General features: G+C 37.1%; 2 protein-coding genes across 2 annotated transcripts; both read right to left on the bottom strand.

Moving 5' to 3' along the window:
- Positions 1-3,092: 3,092 nt before the first annotated feature.
- On the bottom strand, positions 3,093-3,830 carry LOC139136299 (tripartite motif-containing protein 2-like). Its single transcript, XM_070704025.1, has one exon. The coding sequence runs from the start codon at positions 3,828-3,830 to the stop codon at positions 3,093-3,095; it is 738 nt and encodes a 245-aa protein (XP_070560126.1).
- Positions 3,831-12,639: 8,809 nt separating this feature from the next.
- Positions 12,640-14,703, bottom strand: LOC139136300 (tripartite motif-containing protein 2-like). Its single transcript, XM_070704026.1, has one exon. It carries the CDS (start codon positions 14,701-14,703, stop codon positions 12,640-12,642), a length of 2,064 nt encoding a protein of 687 aa, XP_070560127.1.
- Positions 14,704-19,329: the final 4,626 nt, after the last annotated feature.

A 19,329-nucleotide genomic window follows, 5' to 3' on the forward strand; every position in this document is an offset into this window, starting at 1 on the left:
CCGTCTGCCAATACAGGGCTTGCGCACACCATTTTCTCGGACAGTCTTGTTTACTTCCCCTAATACATCCTTCGATTCTGTCGGCGATGCTCTTATGTATATGCATTTACACGGTGCTATGCTACACCTTACGTCTTTGTATATCCATGTGCCTGCACATGTCAGAAAGTCACACGATTTGATAACATTTAATGTTACACTCGTCAACTCGAGCAAATCAGTGTTGTAGGTACTGAACTTGCTAATAGATGAAACCATTGACAAAAGATCTTTAATGAAACACGAAAATGTCCAGAGTAGTTTCTTCACCTCTTTATTGCCTCAGACTTGGTCGAAATCATAAGAAAAATTTGACATACAGGTTGAGTTACAATACTTCAAATCTCATATATCTATAATGACATAGATTTAACTTTACAACATTTCAAGAACTAAGAGAAATAAACTTAAGTCAAATTCAGTAGCATAAAAGGTTAAACGTCACAGAATCTTATTGAATTTTAAGATTTGAAAATAAAAACTTCGTGATATCGTTCTTCTACCTCATTGTGCTCGGATACTTTTTTAAAGCTCTTCGGCAATGAGGCTATTCGCAGCCACCGCTTGGGGTACTTACGTACAGTAGTGGACACGTCATACCAATGGTGAAGCGCACAGTAGATTGTCTCACCAAAGCGGAAGGGAAGTTTGTTCACGTGATTTATAAATTAGGAGCAAGTCAGATAAAATGGCAATATCACAATTCACTAATTTATTTTACAACTACAATCACAGAAATCTAACTGAGGAATACCTGTATTTGTATCCGTGTTCGTCACACATGATATCAAGATCACATGGTACCACCGAAAGTGCAGGCTTGTAATTTGCGCCGTAACTCAATCTTTAAAATAAACATGGTCGCCAAAAATGAATGACTATTATCAAGTTCAAGGTCAACCGTATATTCGTCCCCTGGTTTCCTGTGTTAAATGCAATATATGTCATTTTCTTCAACAGAGTAACGGTAAGCCTTGGAACGTTTTGAGTATAAAATGAAAATGTAGTTGACATTAAAAACGATTATTGAAAAAATAACATCACTGTTACAGATACTAACTCTTTGAACCGATACACTAGTAAATTTCAGAAAAACATTGCCACGATCAGACATTTAGTTGTACTGACAATATAATGTGTCACTCAACAAATTAGAAACTTGAAAAACACGATTGGAACTAATTTGGGATAATTGGATTTTCATATTTTGTAAATTTCTCAAAAGTGTTGGGGCCGTACAGCTGAATGTTGCAATATTGCAAATTACTCATAAAAACAAGTGTGTAATGTGAAAAGAAAAGCAGATGAGATTGCATTTGTAGATTAAATCGACATTACTTCACCATCCAATTATCCCAAATTAGTTCCAATCGTGTTCAAAGTAATTTTAATCCCTGTGGTACTGTATTAATCGTTCTACAAATCGCTTTGTATTATGTTACTTTGCTTGCCGTTTGATGGATGTACGTTCAATTTTTATTCTCCACCGAACCTTGAAATATTTTATGAAATATGGGAACCGTTTACACTCATCAAGAGAACATGCAATAACAAACCATGTAACTTCTTACTAGCAGAATTATTGCGTGAACACTTTAATGCAACTGTTAATGTGCTCCACCCACTATAACTCTGTCATCGTCAGTGACACAGACACCGATAGGATAGTTAAGACCGTCACTTACATCATCGATACGGCAAACAAATTTACCATTCGATTCGTATTTCACAATTCTGTTATTGTTGTGAATCTGCGACATACACATAGCCGTGTTTATCCACAGCAACTCCCCGGGGATAGTTCATCTGACCATCACCACTTCCATAGGAGCCAAATGTATAGAGGAAGTGACCATCGCCATTAAAACTTGGATTCTATGGTTACTACAATTTGATACATAGACATTACCAACAGCGTCAATACAGACAAAGTAGGGAGCGCCTAACTGACCCGCCTGACTTCCATAACTTCCGAATGATTTGATGTGATTGCCGTCTTGATCGTAAATGTGAATACAGTGAGCCCAGTTATCTACAACATAAACCCTTCCATTGACAGGATTGATAGCGATACCAATTGGGTACTGAATCTTACCCTTTCCAAAACACCTGATTAGTTCACCATTCTCATCACAGACAATTACTTGCTTATTTTAGTATCTGTAGTGAAGACATTACCAATCCCTGATACAGCTGCATCATAGGGATAGAAATTACTGACATTTGCAAACTTGAACATCTTCCGATGTCTTCCATTTACAGTAAAACTTTGTAATCTTTGATTGCTATACTCAGCAACCAACACTTCACCGTTCCTCATCATTGTCATCCCCCGTATTTTATTAAACTGACCGATCCCTGAACCTTTCTCTCCAACTTACACACCAACCCTTTCTTAGCGATAACCTTAATGTTAACCGGTGATCCTTCTACTGGTTTCTTACATACTGTCACTGACAATCTATGTTCCCCCTCTACCTCTACACGTGTTTTCAAAGTCATTGTTCCATTCTCATTGTCCTTGACTTCCACTTTCTGTATGTTACCGTCAGGTGTCTTCATCACAGCTTCAATTCGGACACGATGTGATACCTCTTCCTTGTTTAGGCTTGATTCTTTCGCGCTTCGAATGGTGCATGTGATGTCTTCGCCAACTCGAACTGTTGGAGTGACTGACTCCACTTTGTACACCGTCGGAATGAATTTCATTGTGCCAAGACTCTCCCCCCTGCAGAAGTCATCACGTGGTTGAAACTTCCATGTAGTCGTCTTCCACTGGCTCTACCTGTGTCTGTACTTTCAGCAATTCTTCTGTTTGATGATCGACTCTCCTCTTTTCAGACATAAGCTGTGAAGCATTCCCATAATGCATCAGTTTCTCAACATATTCACGAGTACTTGTCAGGTCATTTCACCAATATCTAGTTCTTTCAATTGTGCAGTCAAGTTAACTTTTCGTTTTTCGTATTCACCTTTCAACTCTGTCAGTAGTTTGTTGCCGTTTTCTTGTATCAGACGCGTTATTTCATCAATGGTTTGACGGATGTGTTTTCTCAAGCTTCCCTCTTCTCTTGGAAGCACTTTTCCAGAGACTCAACTATTCGCTGCACTTTGAGTTTGCTATTGTTGGCTTCAGTTTCTTTCACTTTCACTTTGTCAATGACTACGTGTAAGTTTTTGGTGAATTCCTTTGCTGCGTCTTTCACACATCTGTAAAGATGTTCAGGTTTCGAATGATCCAATGCAGTACACTTCAGACAGATCGTCCTGTTGCAGGTATCACAGTAGAATTCGACCTGGTAATCTTGATGTGTGTTACAATAGACAGGAGGCTGAACCGAGGCTGGGTCGGCGGACTTTGCCGCCATATATTCATCAAAGCGGAGCAGGCGATGAGATTTCGTTGTAGGAAGCTTACCGTGTGTTGTGGCGCAGTTACTGCAAAAATCAAACGAACAGACGGTACAGTGCTTTGTCACATCGCCTTGTTCACACCCGTCGCATTTCTTTGAAGTGTTTACGCTCTTCTGTTCTTCAAATAGTGCGATTAAATCATTCAGGAAGATGTTGACCTGGATTCCTGCCACGCCATCGTCGGTGAGTTCATGAACTCTACGGCATACTGGACAGGTAATGGCGCCCATCTCATCTGCCAACTTACCCAGACAAGGCTCACAGAAGCTGTGCAGACACGGCAGAATTTTGGGATTCTTGTATCGTTCACAACAGATCCCGCAGAGTAGGAAATTCTCGTCGATTTGTTCGGGTAGTTGAGATCCACTTGATGCCATTTTGTTCACGATATTTCAAATGATCTACGCAACTTGTTACTCAAACAAGTCAAACGACTTCGGTGTTATAGTAGTTCCGGGAAGCAAGGCTTCATGGGATTGATAAAATGGGGTCAAAATTTTCATTGAGTTCAAAGCAGCCCTTGCTTGGTACGGTTCAAAGTACACTTTTCAATGATGTTAAGAACAAAGTTCTCCGTGATATTTGTTCTGTAAAACATAATTCTCTACGATACCTAAAAAAATACATGTAAAGTTATTGAAGGCGAAAAATTGTGCTTATACATTAATATTTCCTATCAACTTTTTTCAGGCGTGTGAGCGATGCATGATGGATCAGTGATCTATGGATCATGTTCAGAACGTCTGTGCAATATGGCCCAGAAAGGATACAGAAAGTATAAACGGATTTACTAACACTGTGGAAAATATTGCAAAGGAAAAAATAACAAAACAAAACCAAGCAATTGACGAACAAAACCAAGTGGATTACGAAGCAAAAAAGATATTTGAGTAAGAAGATTGTTTTCTTGAGATTTGTTGATTTTATATTAATTCATATTTTTTCGACAATCTACAATTATGAGAAGCGTGACAAATGTCAAACAGAGATGTCAATCAATTGCCTTTTCAGTCCCCTTTTCAGTTTACAGAAAGAATATGTGAAAGAAAAGTATGATACAATAGTACCAGTATCTGCCAAAATTATGCAAATGAATTTACGGACTCCTCTCACAAACTACAAACCTGAGGGGGGTACCTCAAGGGAGGTCGTATGTGTATGATCAACTTTATTTCATTGTATGCTTCATTGATTCTGAGATCATATGAACTCACTATGCTTGTAAAGTCCCGGAGTATGTATTTTCAGTTATACATGGCCATCTGTTTGTGCAAGTTGTGGTGAGGTAATTTGAACAACCATTGCGTCGTCTTGTGTTTCTGTAACTTTGTCACTTTCCTTTTACAGAAACACGTTAAAGTTCACAAGTTCGTCCTTGAATTTTTATTAGAGTCTTCGTTCTCACAATGACGTCGTGGTATCTTTGAGAAGGGGTAACAACACACTACTGCCACGCCAAGGAAAACATAAGCTTATGCGACGTCACTTCGCCTTATTTTCAAACCTTCTTTGCACAAAAAGCGAAGAATTGTGTTAAAGGGGAGGTTTTGCCAAACCCGAACTTCTCCATCGATCTTGAATCCCCAATGGTAAATAAAATGTTGTGATTGTTACATCACTGTCTGCTATGAACTTGACGGTGCAGCGAAAACTGAAGAGTAGTATGTGGAAGATATTGATTCATCTATCAGTCAGTGAGGCACCGAATAAGAGCGGATTTTATAAGAAAGACTGTACGACAGCTTTGAGAATTACCTGAACTCGTCAAATACAAAGGTAAAAGTTCCTCAAATGCAAAAGCGAAAGAAAGACCCGAGATGTACTGATCCCGGGTTACTAATTCAACTGGTGTTAGGGATCGTGGATTCATTGGGTCATTCTGTTTGTTTGTTTGTTTGTTTGTTTGTTTGTTTGTTTGTTTTAATTTGGTGATAGAGGGTCACCATGTTTTCGAAATGCGGGGGTAAGTGTGTTTTTGAATTACATACCAGCCACGAATTACATCATTCAGTTGCATTTTTTGGCGCGACCTTCGGACGCGTAACCCTAAAATATCAGTCTCAGATATATATATATATATATATATATATATAATATATATATATATATATATATATATATTATATATATATATATATATATATATATATATATATTATATATATTATATATAAAGTCTGTTTTGCAAAGCATCATACAAGCTATACATTTTTGGGGGCCTTTCGGGAGCGGAACTTTCATACATTAGATATTAGAACCTCTGCATTTTAGGAAATCGAACGTCTGTTTGGCTAAGTGTACTAATCACTATGAAATCTACAGTTCGTATAAAAAGCATGACAAATCCAAATTCTTTCCTAATTTTTCCAAGAGAACCCAGTATGAGGGCGCAACATACACTTATATAACACAATACATTGATACCGTGACATATTTCAGAAAAAAAGACAAATGAGAAGATATTTTTCATTCTCATTGATGCAACTTAAATTTCCTTCCTGTCACAGGTTTCTGAATAAAAGTTTTTTTTTCTGAGGAAAATGATAGTGAAAGGCACATGGGCGTCAGCTGAGTACTAGTACTCCTCGTAACGATTTCAAACAGCCTCCATGGTTTGATGTGTCATGTCAACAAGTCAAACGTACTGTGTATGACAACTTGAAATTATTCAGACAGTTTGGCACAATGGATCTACTTGAAAATTATAAAGCAGCAAAGAAATCTTTCAAACAGAACTGTAAAGCTAGTAATTTAAAATTATCAAAATTCCATTAGAAACCGTCTGCTAGAGGCGTCACACAACTCGGGAGAATTCTGGAAAGTTTTGAATGCTGTTATTGGTAGAAGGGGAAACCCTAGCAATGACATTAGTATCCAGACTTGGTATGATTATTTTAGTACTTTGTACAAAGATTTCTACGATGTCAATTCAGGTGATGTTGAATTTTTACGTTCAATAGAAGATTAAATTAACCAATTTTCCTCGAGTGATGACTCGGAGGATGGTATCAGCAACATCGATCAGATGAAAAGTTATGCTCTGATGATGTTACGATCATTATATATCATCATCATGAAGATAATGATGGTGATGATGATTTATAGTGCAGGATATATGCTGCAACAGTGGCGAAGGTGAACAAGTTGCAATCGCACTGCAGATACACAACATTTGGACGACGGTGATCGATATTGCATGCTCTCATTAAATGATGACCATAAAATCGACAACGTCATCGAGTTTATGTACTTGTAGAACATAGAAATGATTAATAATATTATAAAACTCGGCAGCATAGGTGATACGACTTTTTATCGTTGTAAAGTGATATCTTCAACATAAAGTGGAACAACATACTATACTTTATGAGAAAGTTAAGTCTTAGTTATTTTTGTAAATTGTACAACATCATGGTTATTTAATAGTTTTCTGTTGGGAGTTCATTTATGTTATCATATTCTGTCAAAGGGGTTATCATTTTTCAAGTTTTTTTGTTTGAGGATGAAGGGGGATATTTGTTTCGTAAAACAAACGACACGACAAAAATTTACAATCCCGTCCGTTAAAGCGAAAGTGTTCCTACTAGACCTATTAGAAGGAAGAGATAGTGGCAGATCAGGCACAGTCATGTGGTTATAGGCCTAATTGCATTTTTTCCGTATAAGCTTATCAATTTTACATTGTAAATGGTAATGTGAGCCGATAAAATAATGAAATTTGCCCATATTTCGACTGTCATTCTTTGACTTCAGAGTGAAAAATGCAGACATCACATTTTGTAGCGATGCAAGTTTTCGGTAAAGGTTGAGTTTTCTCATGTAACAATGCAAAACAATGATTAATAATATAACGAGGTATTTCTTAGAATGTGTATAAATATGAAAGTACAGCCTACGATTCGTTCAATACATAACGATTCTTGCTTTGAATTATTAAAATTTAAATTGGGTGTGTGCTTAAACTATTATTAGGTGTGCTTTATTAGGAAGAATCGTTGGTTTTTGTTCAGAACACGATTGGAACTAATTTGTGATAATTGGATAGTGAAGTAATGTCTATTTGATCTGCAAATGTAAGTTCGTCTGCTTTTCTTTTTTAAGTTACACGCTTGTTTTTGTGAGTAATTTTTGATATCGCAATATTCAGCTAAAGGGCACCTAACATTTTTGAGAAATTTGAAAAATATGAAAATCCAATTATCCCAAATTAGTTCCAATCGTGTTCTAGTGTCTGTTGGCGCTAATTATTGACAGCATTCATTCGATAGCTGATATAGCACATTAGGTCGAACTGAAAATGCGTTTATGTTATAGGCACACATAATACAGTAAACCTCCAAAGTTTGATCAACACAGATGCCCGAGGAAAAGATGCATCATTGCATGATCACATGTGCGATTCGTTTCATTCCAGTGTCGGAGGGAGCAGACAAATTTGCACTGCATCATATAATCCAAAAATGCAGCGTATAACATATGCAACCTTTAAGAAACTGTTTGTATCGCAGAAATCCGTCTCTAAACTGGGTTACTTACACGAAATTACCCTCGAACGGGAGGGAAAACATGGCATCCATTTGCACGGGTGCTGCCATGTTTTGGTTCAGACTGCTGACAAGCACACTCTCTTTCATTATCGCACAGGGGTGGGATTCTCTAAACGACCTAGACATGACGTCACTTGCCGACTCAGTCAAAGGCGAAATACACTCCTAGACTGCACATCATTGGTCCATGGCCTGGGAATTCCTGGTCATGTTAAAACCAAAGCCATCTTACCCATAGAAACAAATAAAGCGCACTTATAGTGCAATGACATGTTTCAAATATTTTTTTTCTGTGCAGACGGTGTTATTTCAGAACAAAATTATTGGACGTTAGAGTCCCATTACGAGAATGGGATTGTCAGACATGCTATTTTATCGATCTAATACGGGATAAATCGAACAAGCGGTTTTTTACTTAAAAGTTTCAAGCTTTGGTGCCAATTAAAGTTTGTAATTTGGGGTTCACAATTCAGGGGCTTCGAAGATGACTTATCGTTTTACTACGGGGAAACTTTTAAAAAACGACTTCGGACCAAACATGAAAATAGAATAGAGAATTTCAGATACATTTGGGAACTCGGAAACAAGCGTGTTGCGGGCCGGGGGGCCGTTAGGCCTATAGATACACATGAACAAACTCAGAAAGTGTGAATAAGTACCTAAAATAAGATTATCAAACAAAACAAAACAAAACAAAGTAAAAAATAGTCGGATAGAAACAGTGACAGTGATATTTACGATGTGCTCGTAAAGAATGATCAATGACGTGGCTAATATGTTGACAATGATTGAAGGAAAAGCGAGATAGACGTTGGTCTGGTTGCATAAAAGAATAGACGTATGAATATTTCGTCTACAATACTGGATAAATCTTCTACTCGTATTCTTTGCCTCAATCAATGCATCATCTGTGCAATCTCCCCTGTATTTATTTTCAGCAGATTAAGTCCAATCACTTCTGAGATAACGTGACTAACATGGATCTAAATATGCAAATACCTGCGAATAACTTTCTCAGAAATAACCATATCAGAAACTTGATATATTATTGAAGGCTTCCTCATGAAATAATAACTTTCTTGGACAGTAGACAATACAAACTGGAACCTGGCCTTTGGGTGTTTGTTATATTGATCGAGTGGATGGAAGCCAGTATGACATAAGCAATCACGGACCCTTACTTATACATCTCGTATGCACACTTCACGGTCACTTTATATCACTTGTCTACAAAGTACAACATCTCTCCACTTAATATCCGTTCAGAACTGTTTTCTTATCGCACCGTACGATATTTAAAGTAAAAAGTTTGTTGACTCCAAAAATGCGTGCCATGACACTACATATCCTTCGGGGTCACAATCATCTTCAAGATCAGAGTTCTAATACAAAAACTTCTGGTAAGGCTGGCCGTAAACACGTACCATTCAATTGAAGAAAAATGCCAATTACACAGTGAACAAACAAATTATTAATAAAAATAATTCATAATACTGGTTTTAAAAAGACTAAATCTGTCGAAAATATCAATGCTCGAAATAAATTTTGCTACATAGTCATAAGTACCTAAAGCACGTTGTGTAAAGGTGTGTTAACGAGCATATTTTGGACAAAGGTACCCGAAATGGAAGGTTTACCAGTAGACTATAAGCGGGACATTCAGTTGGACTTGAGTCAAATAAGTACAATTTACAAGAGAATGAACACATTTGTATAAAAAAATAAGATTGGAAACCTTCCGACGATTGTGTAAAGAGAATTTGAAAAGTTTGCATAATTCTGTGTATCCTGGTAAGAACAACAGAGAACATTAAATGTAAAACACAGATATTTAAAACACAAATATAAGTTAATTTTTTAACGAATTACCAATTGTGGCCAGGAAAGTGTGAATGTTTAAAATCCTTAAAACAGATTTTCGGGCACTTTGGTCTAAACTTCGCCATGGAACGAAAACAAAGCACAAATTCATTGCTTCAGTCCAGACTACATTGCGAAATGGAAAACTATCAAAGGTCATTGAGAAAATCATTTTCAATCGACAAGACCCTCGTGGTTCAAATGGCAAGCGTTAGTCCAGGTTTTTGAAAGTGGTATTCTACAGTCTTCGAAGGAAATTTACTGATGTTAAAATGAATATATGTGGTGATTAAACATCTTCAATAACTTTTCAAGACATTTAAATTTGTGGAATACAGTATATCAGATAGAACATAAAGGTGACATATTATTGCCGCCGTTCATGTCAGTACTAATTTTTCTCTCTCTCTCTCTCTCTCTCTCTCTCTCTCCTCTCTCTCTCTTCTCTCTCTCTCTTCTCAGAAACTGCATAAGCTACCAACCACGGACAGTCCGAAACTCGTATTTTACTCGAGGAATTAATTAAAAAATTCTTTGGTATACATTACTGTTCACGACAATAATATAGTACATTTGGGACAGAAAACCGTCAAACCACTGGAAACGCAGTTGTATATTCATATGCTTCTGAACAATGTTCTGTGGAAAGGACGAAAGCTGTTCAAAACTGACCTCCCGCTAATACTTGAAAAATTCCCTCGGCCACCCATCACGGTCCCCTCTTCCAACTCGCTCTCTGCCGCCAAATTTAGCTTCTGGTTGACCCTCTCCCTATAATAAACTCCCTACAGTCTCTGCATGCCTTCTACAAAAGATACTACATGCTCTGTCTCCATCACAAGAGTTTACCCTCTACGTCGTCAAATCTCCGAAAACACTCAAATCCCTCTCCTTGCATGTTAATTTGTTGGGCTTTATTCAAAGACATCCGCTGAGCAAAAGTTAACTCTCAAATTACTGATTATCGAAAAATTGTCCATCCGCTTTTATTGCCTGCTGATACGATTAAAGTTGCGATATTACCCACCTGTCTGCCAAAACAGGGCTTGCGCACACCATTCTCTCGGACAGTCTTGTTTACTTCCCCTAATACATCCTTCGATTCTGTCGGCAATGCTCTTGTATATGCATTTACACGGTGCGATGCTACACCTTACGTCTTTGTATATCCATGGCCTGCACATGTCAGAAAGTCACACGATTTGATGATATTTAATGTTACACTCGTCAACTCGAGCAAATCAGTGTTGTAGGTACTGAACTTACTAATAGATGAAACTATTGACAAAAGATCTTGAATGAAACACGAAAATGTCCAGAGTAGTTTCTTCGCCTCTTTATTGCCTCAGACTTATTGGTCGAAATCATAAGAAAAATTTGACATGCAGGTTGGGTTACAATACTTCAAATCTCATATATCTATAATGACATAGATTTAACTTTACAACATTTCAAAAACTCAGAGAAATAACCTTAATAAATCAAATTCAGTAGCATAAAAAGTTAAACGTCACAGAATCTTATTGAATTTTAAGATTTGAAAATAAAAACTTTGTTATATCGTTCTTCTACCTCATTGTGCTCGGATACTTTTTTAAAGCTCTTCGGCAATGAGGCTATTCGCAGCCACCGCTTGGGGTACTTACGTACATTAGTTGACACGTCATACCAATGGTGAAGAGCACAGTAGATTGTCTCACCAAAGCGGAAGGGAAGTTTGTTCACGTGATTTATAAATTAGGAGCAAGTCAGATAAAATGGCACTATCACAATTCACTAATTTATTTTACAACTACAATTACAGAAACCTAACTGAGCAATGTCTGTATTATACGTGTTCGTCACACATGATACCAAGATCACATGGTACCACCGAAAGTGCAGGCTTGTAATTTGCGCCGTAACTCAATCTTTAAAATAAACATGGTCGCCAAAAATGAATGACTATTATCAAGTTCAAGTTCAACCGTATATTCGTCCCCTGGTTTCCTGTGTTAAATGCAAAATACGTCATTTTCTTCAACGGAGTGAACGGCAAGCCTTGGAACGTTTTGAGTAGAACATGAAAATGTAGTTGACATTTAAAACGATTATTGAAAAAATAACATCAAAAGTTACAGATACTGGCTCTTTGAACCGATACACTAGTAAATTTCAGAAAAACATTGCCACAATCAGACATTTAGTTGTACTGACAATATATTGTGTCACTCAACAAATTAGAAACTTGAAAAACACGATTGGAACTAATTTGGGATAATCGGATTTTCATATTTTTTAAATTTCTCAAAAGGGCCGTACAGCTGAATGTTGCAATATTGCAAATTACTCATAAAAACAAGTGTGTAATGTGAAAAGAAAAGCAGATGAGATTGCATTTGTAGATTAAATCGACATAACTTCACCATCCAATTATCCCAAATTAGTTCCAATCGTGTTCAAAGTAATTTTAATCCCTGTGGTATATTAATCGTTCTACAAATCGCTTTGTATTATGTTACTTTGCTTGCCGTTTGATGGATGTTCAATTTTTATTCTCCACCGAACCTTGAAATATTTTATGAAATATAGGAACCGTTTACACTCATCAAGAGAACATGCTATAACAAGCCATACACCTCCTACTAGCAGAATTATTGCGTGAAAACTTTAATGCAACTGTTACCGTTATCAGCCACTATAACTCTGTCATCGTCAGTGACACAGACACCGATAGGATGGTTAAGACCGTCACTTACATCATCGATACGGCAAACAAATTTACCATTCGATTCGTATTTCACAATTCTGTTATTGTGTAATCTGCGACATACACATAGCCGTGTTTGTCCACAGCAACTCCCCGGGGAGAGTTCATCTGACCATCACCACTTCCATGGGAACCAAATGTATACAGGAAGTGACCATCACCATTGAACACTTGGATTCTATTGTTACTACTATCTGATACATAGACATTGCCGGTGGTGTCAATACAGACAAACAAGGGATAACTAAACTGACCCTCCTGACTTCCATTACTACCGAATGATTTGATATGATTGCCGTCTTGATCGTAAATGTGAATACAGTGAGCACTAAAGTCTACAATATAAACCCTTCCATTGACAGGATTGATAGCGATACCAACAGGACACTGAATCTTACCCTTTCCAAAACACCTGATTAGTTCACCATTCTCATCACAGACAATTACCTGATTATTTCCACTGTCTGTAGTAAAGACATTACCATTCACTGATACAGCTGCATCATAGGGATAGAAATTACTGACATTTGCAAACTTGAACATCTTCCGATGTCTTCCATTTACAGTAAAACTTTGTAATCTTTGATTGCTATACTCAGCAACCAACACGTCACCGTTTCTCATCATTGTCACACCCCATATGTTATTAAACTGACCGATCCCTGAACCTTTCTCTCCAAACTTACACACCAACCCTTTCTTAGCGATAACCTTAATGTTAACCGGTGATCCTTCTACTGGTTTCTTACATACTGTCACTGACAATTCATGTTCCCCCTCTACCTCTACACGTGTTTTCAAAGTCATTGTTCCATTCTCATTGTCCTTGACTTCCACTTTCTGTGTGTTACCGTCAGGTGTCTTCATCACAGCTTCAACTTTGACACGATGTGATACCTCTTCCTTGTTTAGGCTTGATTCATTCGCGCTTCGAATGGTGCATGTGATGTCTTCGCCAACTCGAACTGTTGGAGTGACTGAGTCCACTTTGTACACCGTCGGAATGAATTTCATTGTCCCAAGACTCTTCCCCCTACAGAAGTCATCACATGGTTGAAACTCCATGTAGTCGTCTTCCACTGGCTCTACCTGTGTCTGTACTTTCAGCAATTCTTCTGTTTGATGATCAACTCTCCTCTTTGCAGACATTAGCTGTGAAGCGTTCCCATAATGCATCAGTTTCTCAACATATTCACGAGTACTTGTCAGGTCATTCTCACCAATGTCTAGTTCTTTCAATTGTGCAGTCAAGTTAACTTTTCGTTTTTCGTATTCACCTTTCAACTCTGTCAGTAGTTTGTTGCCATTTTCCTGTATCAGACGCGTTATTTCATCAATGGTTTGACGGATGTGTTTTCTCAAGCTTTCCTCTTCTCTTTGGAAGCACTTTTCTAGAGACTCAAATATTTGCTGCACTTTGAGTTTGCTATTGTTGGCTTCAGTTTCTTTCACTTTCACTTTGTCAATGACTACGTGTAAGTTTTTGGTGAATTCCTTTGCTGCGTCTTTCACACATCTGTAAAGATGTTCAGGTTTCGAATGATCTAATGCAGTACACTTCAGACAGATCGTCCTGTTGCAGGTATCACAGTAGAATTCGACCTGGTAATCTTGATGTGTGTTACAATAGACAGGAGGCTGAACCGAGGCTGGGTCAGCGGACTTTGCCGCCATATATTCATCAAAGCGGAGCAGGCGATGAGATTTCGTTGTGGGAAGCTTACCATGTATTGTGGCGCAGAAACTGCAAAAACCAAACGAACAGACGGTACAGTACTTTGTCACATCGCCTTGTTCACATCCGTCGCATTTCTTTGAAGTGTTTACGCTCTTCTGTTCTTCAAATAGTGCGATTAAATCATTCAGGAAAATGTTGACCTGGATTCCTGCCACGCCATCGTCGGTGAGTTCATGAACTCTACGGCATACTGGACAGGTAATGGCGCCCATCCCTGCCAACTTACCCAGACAAGGCTCACAGAAGCTGTGCAGACACGGCAGAATTTTGGGATTCTTGTATCGTTCACAACAGATCCCGCAGAGTAGGAAATTCTCGTCGATTTGTTCGGGTAGTTGAGATCCACTTGATGCCATTTTGTTCACGATATTTCAAATGATCTACGCAACTTGTTACTCAAACCAGTCAACGACTTCGGTGTTATAGTAGTTCCGGGAAGCAAGGCTTCATGGGATTGATAAAATGGGGTCAAAATTTTCATTGAGTTCAAAGCAGCCCTTGCTTGGTACGGTTCAAAGTACACTTTTCAATGATGTTAAGAACAAAGTTCTCCGTGATATTTGTTCTGTAAAACAATAATTCTCTACGATACCTAAAAAAATACATGTAAAGTTATTGAAGGCGAAAAATTGTGCTTATACAGTAATATTTCCTATCAACTTTTTTCAGGCGTGTGAGCGATGCATGATGAACCAGTGATCTGTGAATCATGTATGACCCAGAAAGGATACAGAAAGTAAAAACGGATTTACTAACACTGTGGCAAATATTGCAAAGGAAAAAATAACAAAACAAAACCAACCAATTGACGAACAAAACCAAGTGGATTACGAAGCAAAAAAGATTGAGTAAGAAGATTGTTTTCTTGAGATTTGTTGATTTTATATTAATTCATATTTTTTCGACAATCTACAATTATGAGAAGCGTGACAAATGTCAAACAGAGATGTCAATCAATTGCCTTTTCAGCCCCCTTTTCAGTTTACAGAAAGAATATGTGAAAGAAAAGTATGATACAATAGTACCAGTATCTGCCAAAATTATGCAAATGAATTTACGGCTCCTCTCACAAACTGTAAACTTGGGGAGGGGGTACCTCAAGGGAGGTCGTATGTGTATGATCAACATTATTTCATTGTATGCTTCATTGATTCTGAGATCGTGTGAACTTACTATGCTTGTCAAGTCCCGGAGCGTTTATTTCGGTTACATGGCCACCTATTTGTGTAAGTTGTGGTGGGGTAATTTGAACAACAATTGCGTCGTCTTATGTTTCTGTAACTTTGTCACTTTCCTTTTACAGAAACACGTTAAAGTTCACAAGTTCGTCCTTGAATTTTTATTAGAGTCTTCGTTCTCACAATGACGTCGTGGTATCTTTGAGAAGGGGTAACAACACAGTACTGCCACGCCAAGGAAAAGCTTATGCGACGTCACTTCGCTTTATTTTCAAACCTTTTTTGCACAAAAAGCGAAGAATTGTGGTAAAGGGGAGGTTTTGCCAAACTCGAACTTCTCCATCGATCTTGAATCCCCCATGGTAAATAAAATGTTGTGATTATTACTTAAGCTATGCAGATGACATGACACTTCTCAGTCCAAGTGTGAAGGGTTACAGTATCTTCTTTATGTATGTGAAGATTACGGTAAGAAAATGATATAATTTTTAATCCCAAAAAACGGAATGTATGGTTTTTAGCTACTATAGACTATAGTCTATAGAAGCTATTGGGATGGGTATCCGTCCGGCGTCCGTCGTCAGTCTGTATGTATGTATGTATGTATGTATGTATGTATGTCCGTTTGTGAGGCGTCCGTCCACTCAAATATCTTGAGAACCGCAGTACTTACTGATTTGATATTTGTTGTGTAGATGAAAAATATGATTTTGAGAAACTATTTTTTTATTTTTTGATATTGTTGAAAATAGGCAAATTATGCCAAAAAAGGCGTTTTTGGTAAAAAATCTTCTTCTTCATAACCGCTGGTCAGACAGCTTTGTTATTCGGTATACAGGTCCCTAGGGGTAACCAACTTAGATTTGTTCAAATTGTGATGAAATATGCAAATGTGTATTTTTAAGGAATTTTTTTGTCATTTTTGGTCAAAATTTGACTTACATTGTATGTAATTCTTGTACTGTATAAACCCTATCAATTCACCCAGAAAAAAATAATTAATATGATTTTAAATAATTGAATTAATTTGGAAATCATCAAAGCCAAAATAATTTTAGTGTAGAATTATCAGAAAGTTCAACTTTTTTTGACAGTTCATAGTGAAATGCTTACCATCTTGGAGGATTAAAACATGTAAAGGCAACTTTCCTGAATCCCAACTTTGACATATTCTGAACCGTCATTTATTGTGCCCTGTATGTTATCTAAAAGAAATTGCTCAAAATAGTCAATAGAGATAGAGATAGAGATAGAGAAAGTTCTAATTTCCATTTATGGTTGACTTGGTAAGGATAAAATAAAATTACTTTTTGAGGAAAAAAATAGAGTGGTCAATTAAAGAGTGGTCAAAGTGATAGGGTTTTTATGGTAAACTGGCTGTAAGATTCCTCATGTGCTATTTATAGCAATTATGCAATCTGTGTAAACAGTGCAATGAAAGTTACATGATTCCTTATAATGCTTTTGATGACCTTGAACTTCTTAAGTTTCAAACATTTGTCTCTTCAGTGTGCTTTCTCTGAGTATGTACAGTCTCAACTTATTCAACAGAACTTACTTACAATGTTAATTTGAAAGTTAAAATGTGCTTGGTTAATAGGATGAAAATACTGATAAAGATAACCAGCTTAAGATTCTTTATAACCTGACAGATGTGCTGTTTTTTTATGATGTAAATCTTGATTTAAGCAAGTCTTGTTTACTTTAATTAGAATGTAATTAACTCTCGTTTATTAGCTACTATAGACTAATATAGTCTATAGAAGCTATTGGGATGGGTATCCGTCCGGCGTGCACCGTCAGTCTGTATGTATGTATGTATGTATGTATGTATGTATGTATGTATGTATGTATGTATGTATGTATGTATGTATGTATGTATGTATGTATGTATGTATGTATGTATGTATGCAAATTAGCGCCAAAAAGGCGTTTTTGGTAAAAAATCTTCTTCATAACCACTGGTCAGACAGCTTTGTTATTTGGTATACAGGTCCCTAGGGATAACCAACTTAGATTTGTTCAAATATGCAAATCTGAATTTTTACGGATTTTTTTTTCCATTTTTGGTCAGGCCATCCTGAAATGAGCTATCAAAGATATCCACCTTCTTCATCAATACATGTGTCACAAAAGGTTATTCTCTACATAACACAGCAGAGCTTTGTCAACTGTTGAGTTGCTTGTTTTTTTCAAAACCGCTGGTCAGACAGCTGTAATATTTGGTTTACAAGTCCCTAGGATGACCTATAGTGAGATAATTTCATACAGTCAGGAAATACTTAATTTTGTATCCATGTCTATAGTAGCTTCAGGGACTTTGGCCCTATGTTTAATGGAAGAAAGATTACGTCTCTCGTACACCTTGTGTAATGCTCAACGGTAGCAGGGTAAAATTTGTTACTCAGCACACTCCTTGGGGCATGTTATTACCAGTGATAAGACTGATGATGTTGATATTGAACAACAAAGACGTAATTTTTGTGTTAGAGCCAATATGCTATTGAGACAATGTAAACACTGTTCTCTTGATGTTAAGAAAGTGTTGTTTTTCTGCTTACTGTAGAAATATTTATTGCTGCCATTTGTGGTTTAACTACAAATCAAAGGTTTTGAACAAAACTAAAAGTTATGTATAACAATGTTTGGAGGAGGCTCCTAGGTGTATCTCCTGGTAGCAGTGCTTCAAATATGTTTGTGTCTAACAATATTATGTCTCTCGGGAATATCCGACAAAGTATTTACAACTGTAAATGCAGAATTGATAGATTTTCAAACGCATTGATTTCTGTTATATGTAATTCAGACTGGAATTGCCACAGTAAAATTTCCGTCTCTGGAGGAAGCAGTTGTACACATTTTAAGTCTTTCTTTCGCAAGTGTTTATCATTCTCTCTGTTTCTTCTGCGTTTTTTTTTTTTTTTTTTTGATCATTTCACTTTAATGTTCCTTTTGTTTGTGTAATGTTGATATGGACACATTGTCTGAAATAAACTTTAATAATAATAATATAACAAACTCCCTACAGCCTCTGCATGCCTTCTACAAAAGATACTACATGCTCTGTCTCCGTCACAAGAGTTTACCCTCTCCGTCGTCAAATCCCCGAAAACACTCAAATCCCTCTCCCTGTCCACTTGCTGGGCTTTATTCAAATACATCCACTTACTGATTTTTGAAAAATTGCCAATCCGTTTTTATTTGCCTGCTGATACGATAAAAATTGCGATATTGCCCACCCGTCTGCCAATACAGGGCTTGCGCACACCATTTTCTCGGACAGTCTTGTTTACTTCCCCTAATACATCCTTCGATTCTGTCGGCGATGCTCTTATGTATATGCATTTACACGGTGCTATGCTACACCTTACGTCTTTGTATGTCCATGTGCCTGCACATGTGACTAATCTTCCTAAACAGAAAGTCACACGATTTGATAACAAAGTACATTTAATGTTAAACTTGTCAACTTTGATCTGTAGAAGTCGAGAAAATAAGTGTTGTAGGTACTGAACTTGCTAATAGATGAAACCATTGACAAAAGGTCTATAATGAAACACGAAAATGTCCAGAGTAGTTTCTTCACCTCTTTATTGCCGGAGACTTGGTCTAAATCATGAGAAAAATGGACACACAAGTTGAGTTACAATACTTCAAATCTCATATATCTATAATGAGATAGATTTAACTTTACAACATTTCAAGAACTCAGAGAAATAAACTGAAGTCAAATTCAGTAGCATAAAAAGTTAAACGTCACAGAATCTTATTGAATTTTAAGATTTGAAAATAAAAACTTCGTGA

This window comes from Ptychodera flava, chromosome 7 (assembly GCF_041260155.1).
Source record: "Ptychodera flava strain L36383 chromosome 7, AS_Pfla_20210202, whole genome shotgun sequence".
NCBI classification, from domain to species: domain Eukaryota; kingdom Metazoa; phylum Hemichordata; class Enteropneusta; family Ptychoderidae; genus Ptychodera; species Ptychodera flava.

What these genes read in the sequence shown, in the direction of transcription:
- LOC139136299 (XM_070704025.1), bottom strand. Translation starts at nt 3,830, where the DNA reads ATGGCATCAAGTGGATCTCAACTACCCGAACAAATCGACGAGAATTTC.
- LOC139136300 (XM_070704026.1), bottom strand. Translation starts at nt 14,703, where the DNA reads ATGGCATCAAGTGGATCTCAACTACCCGAACAAATCGACGAGAATTTC.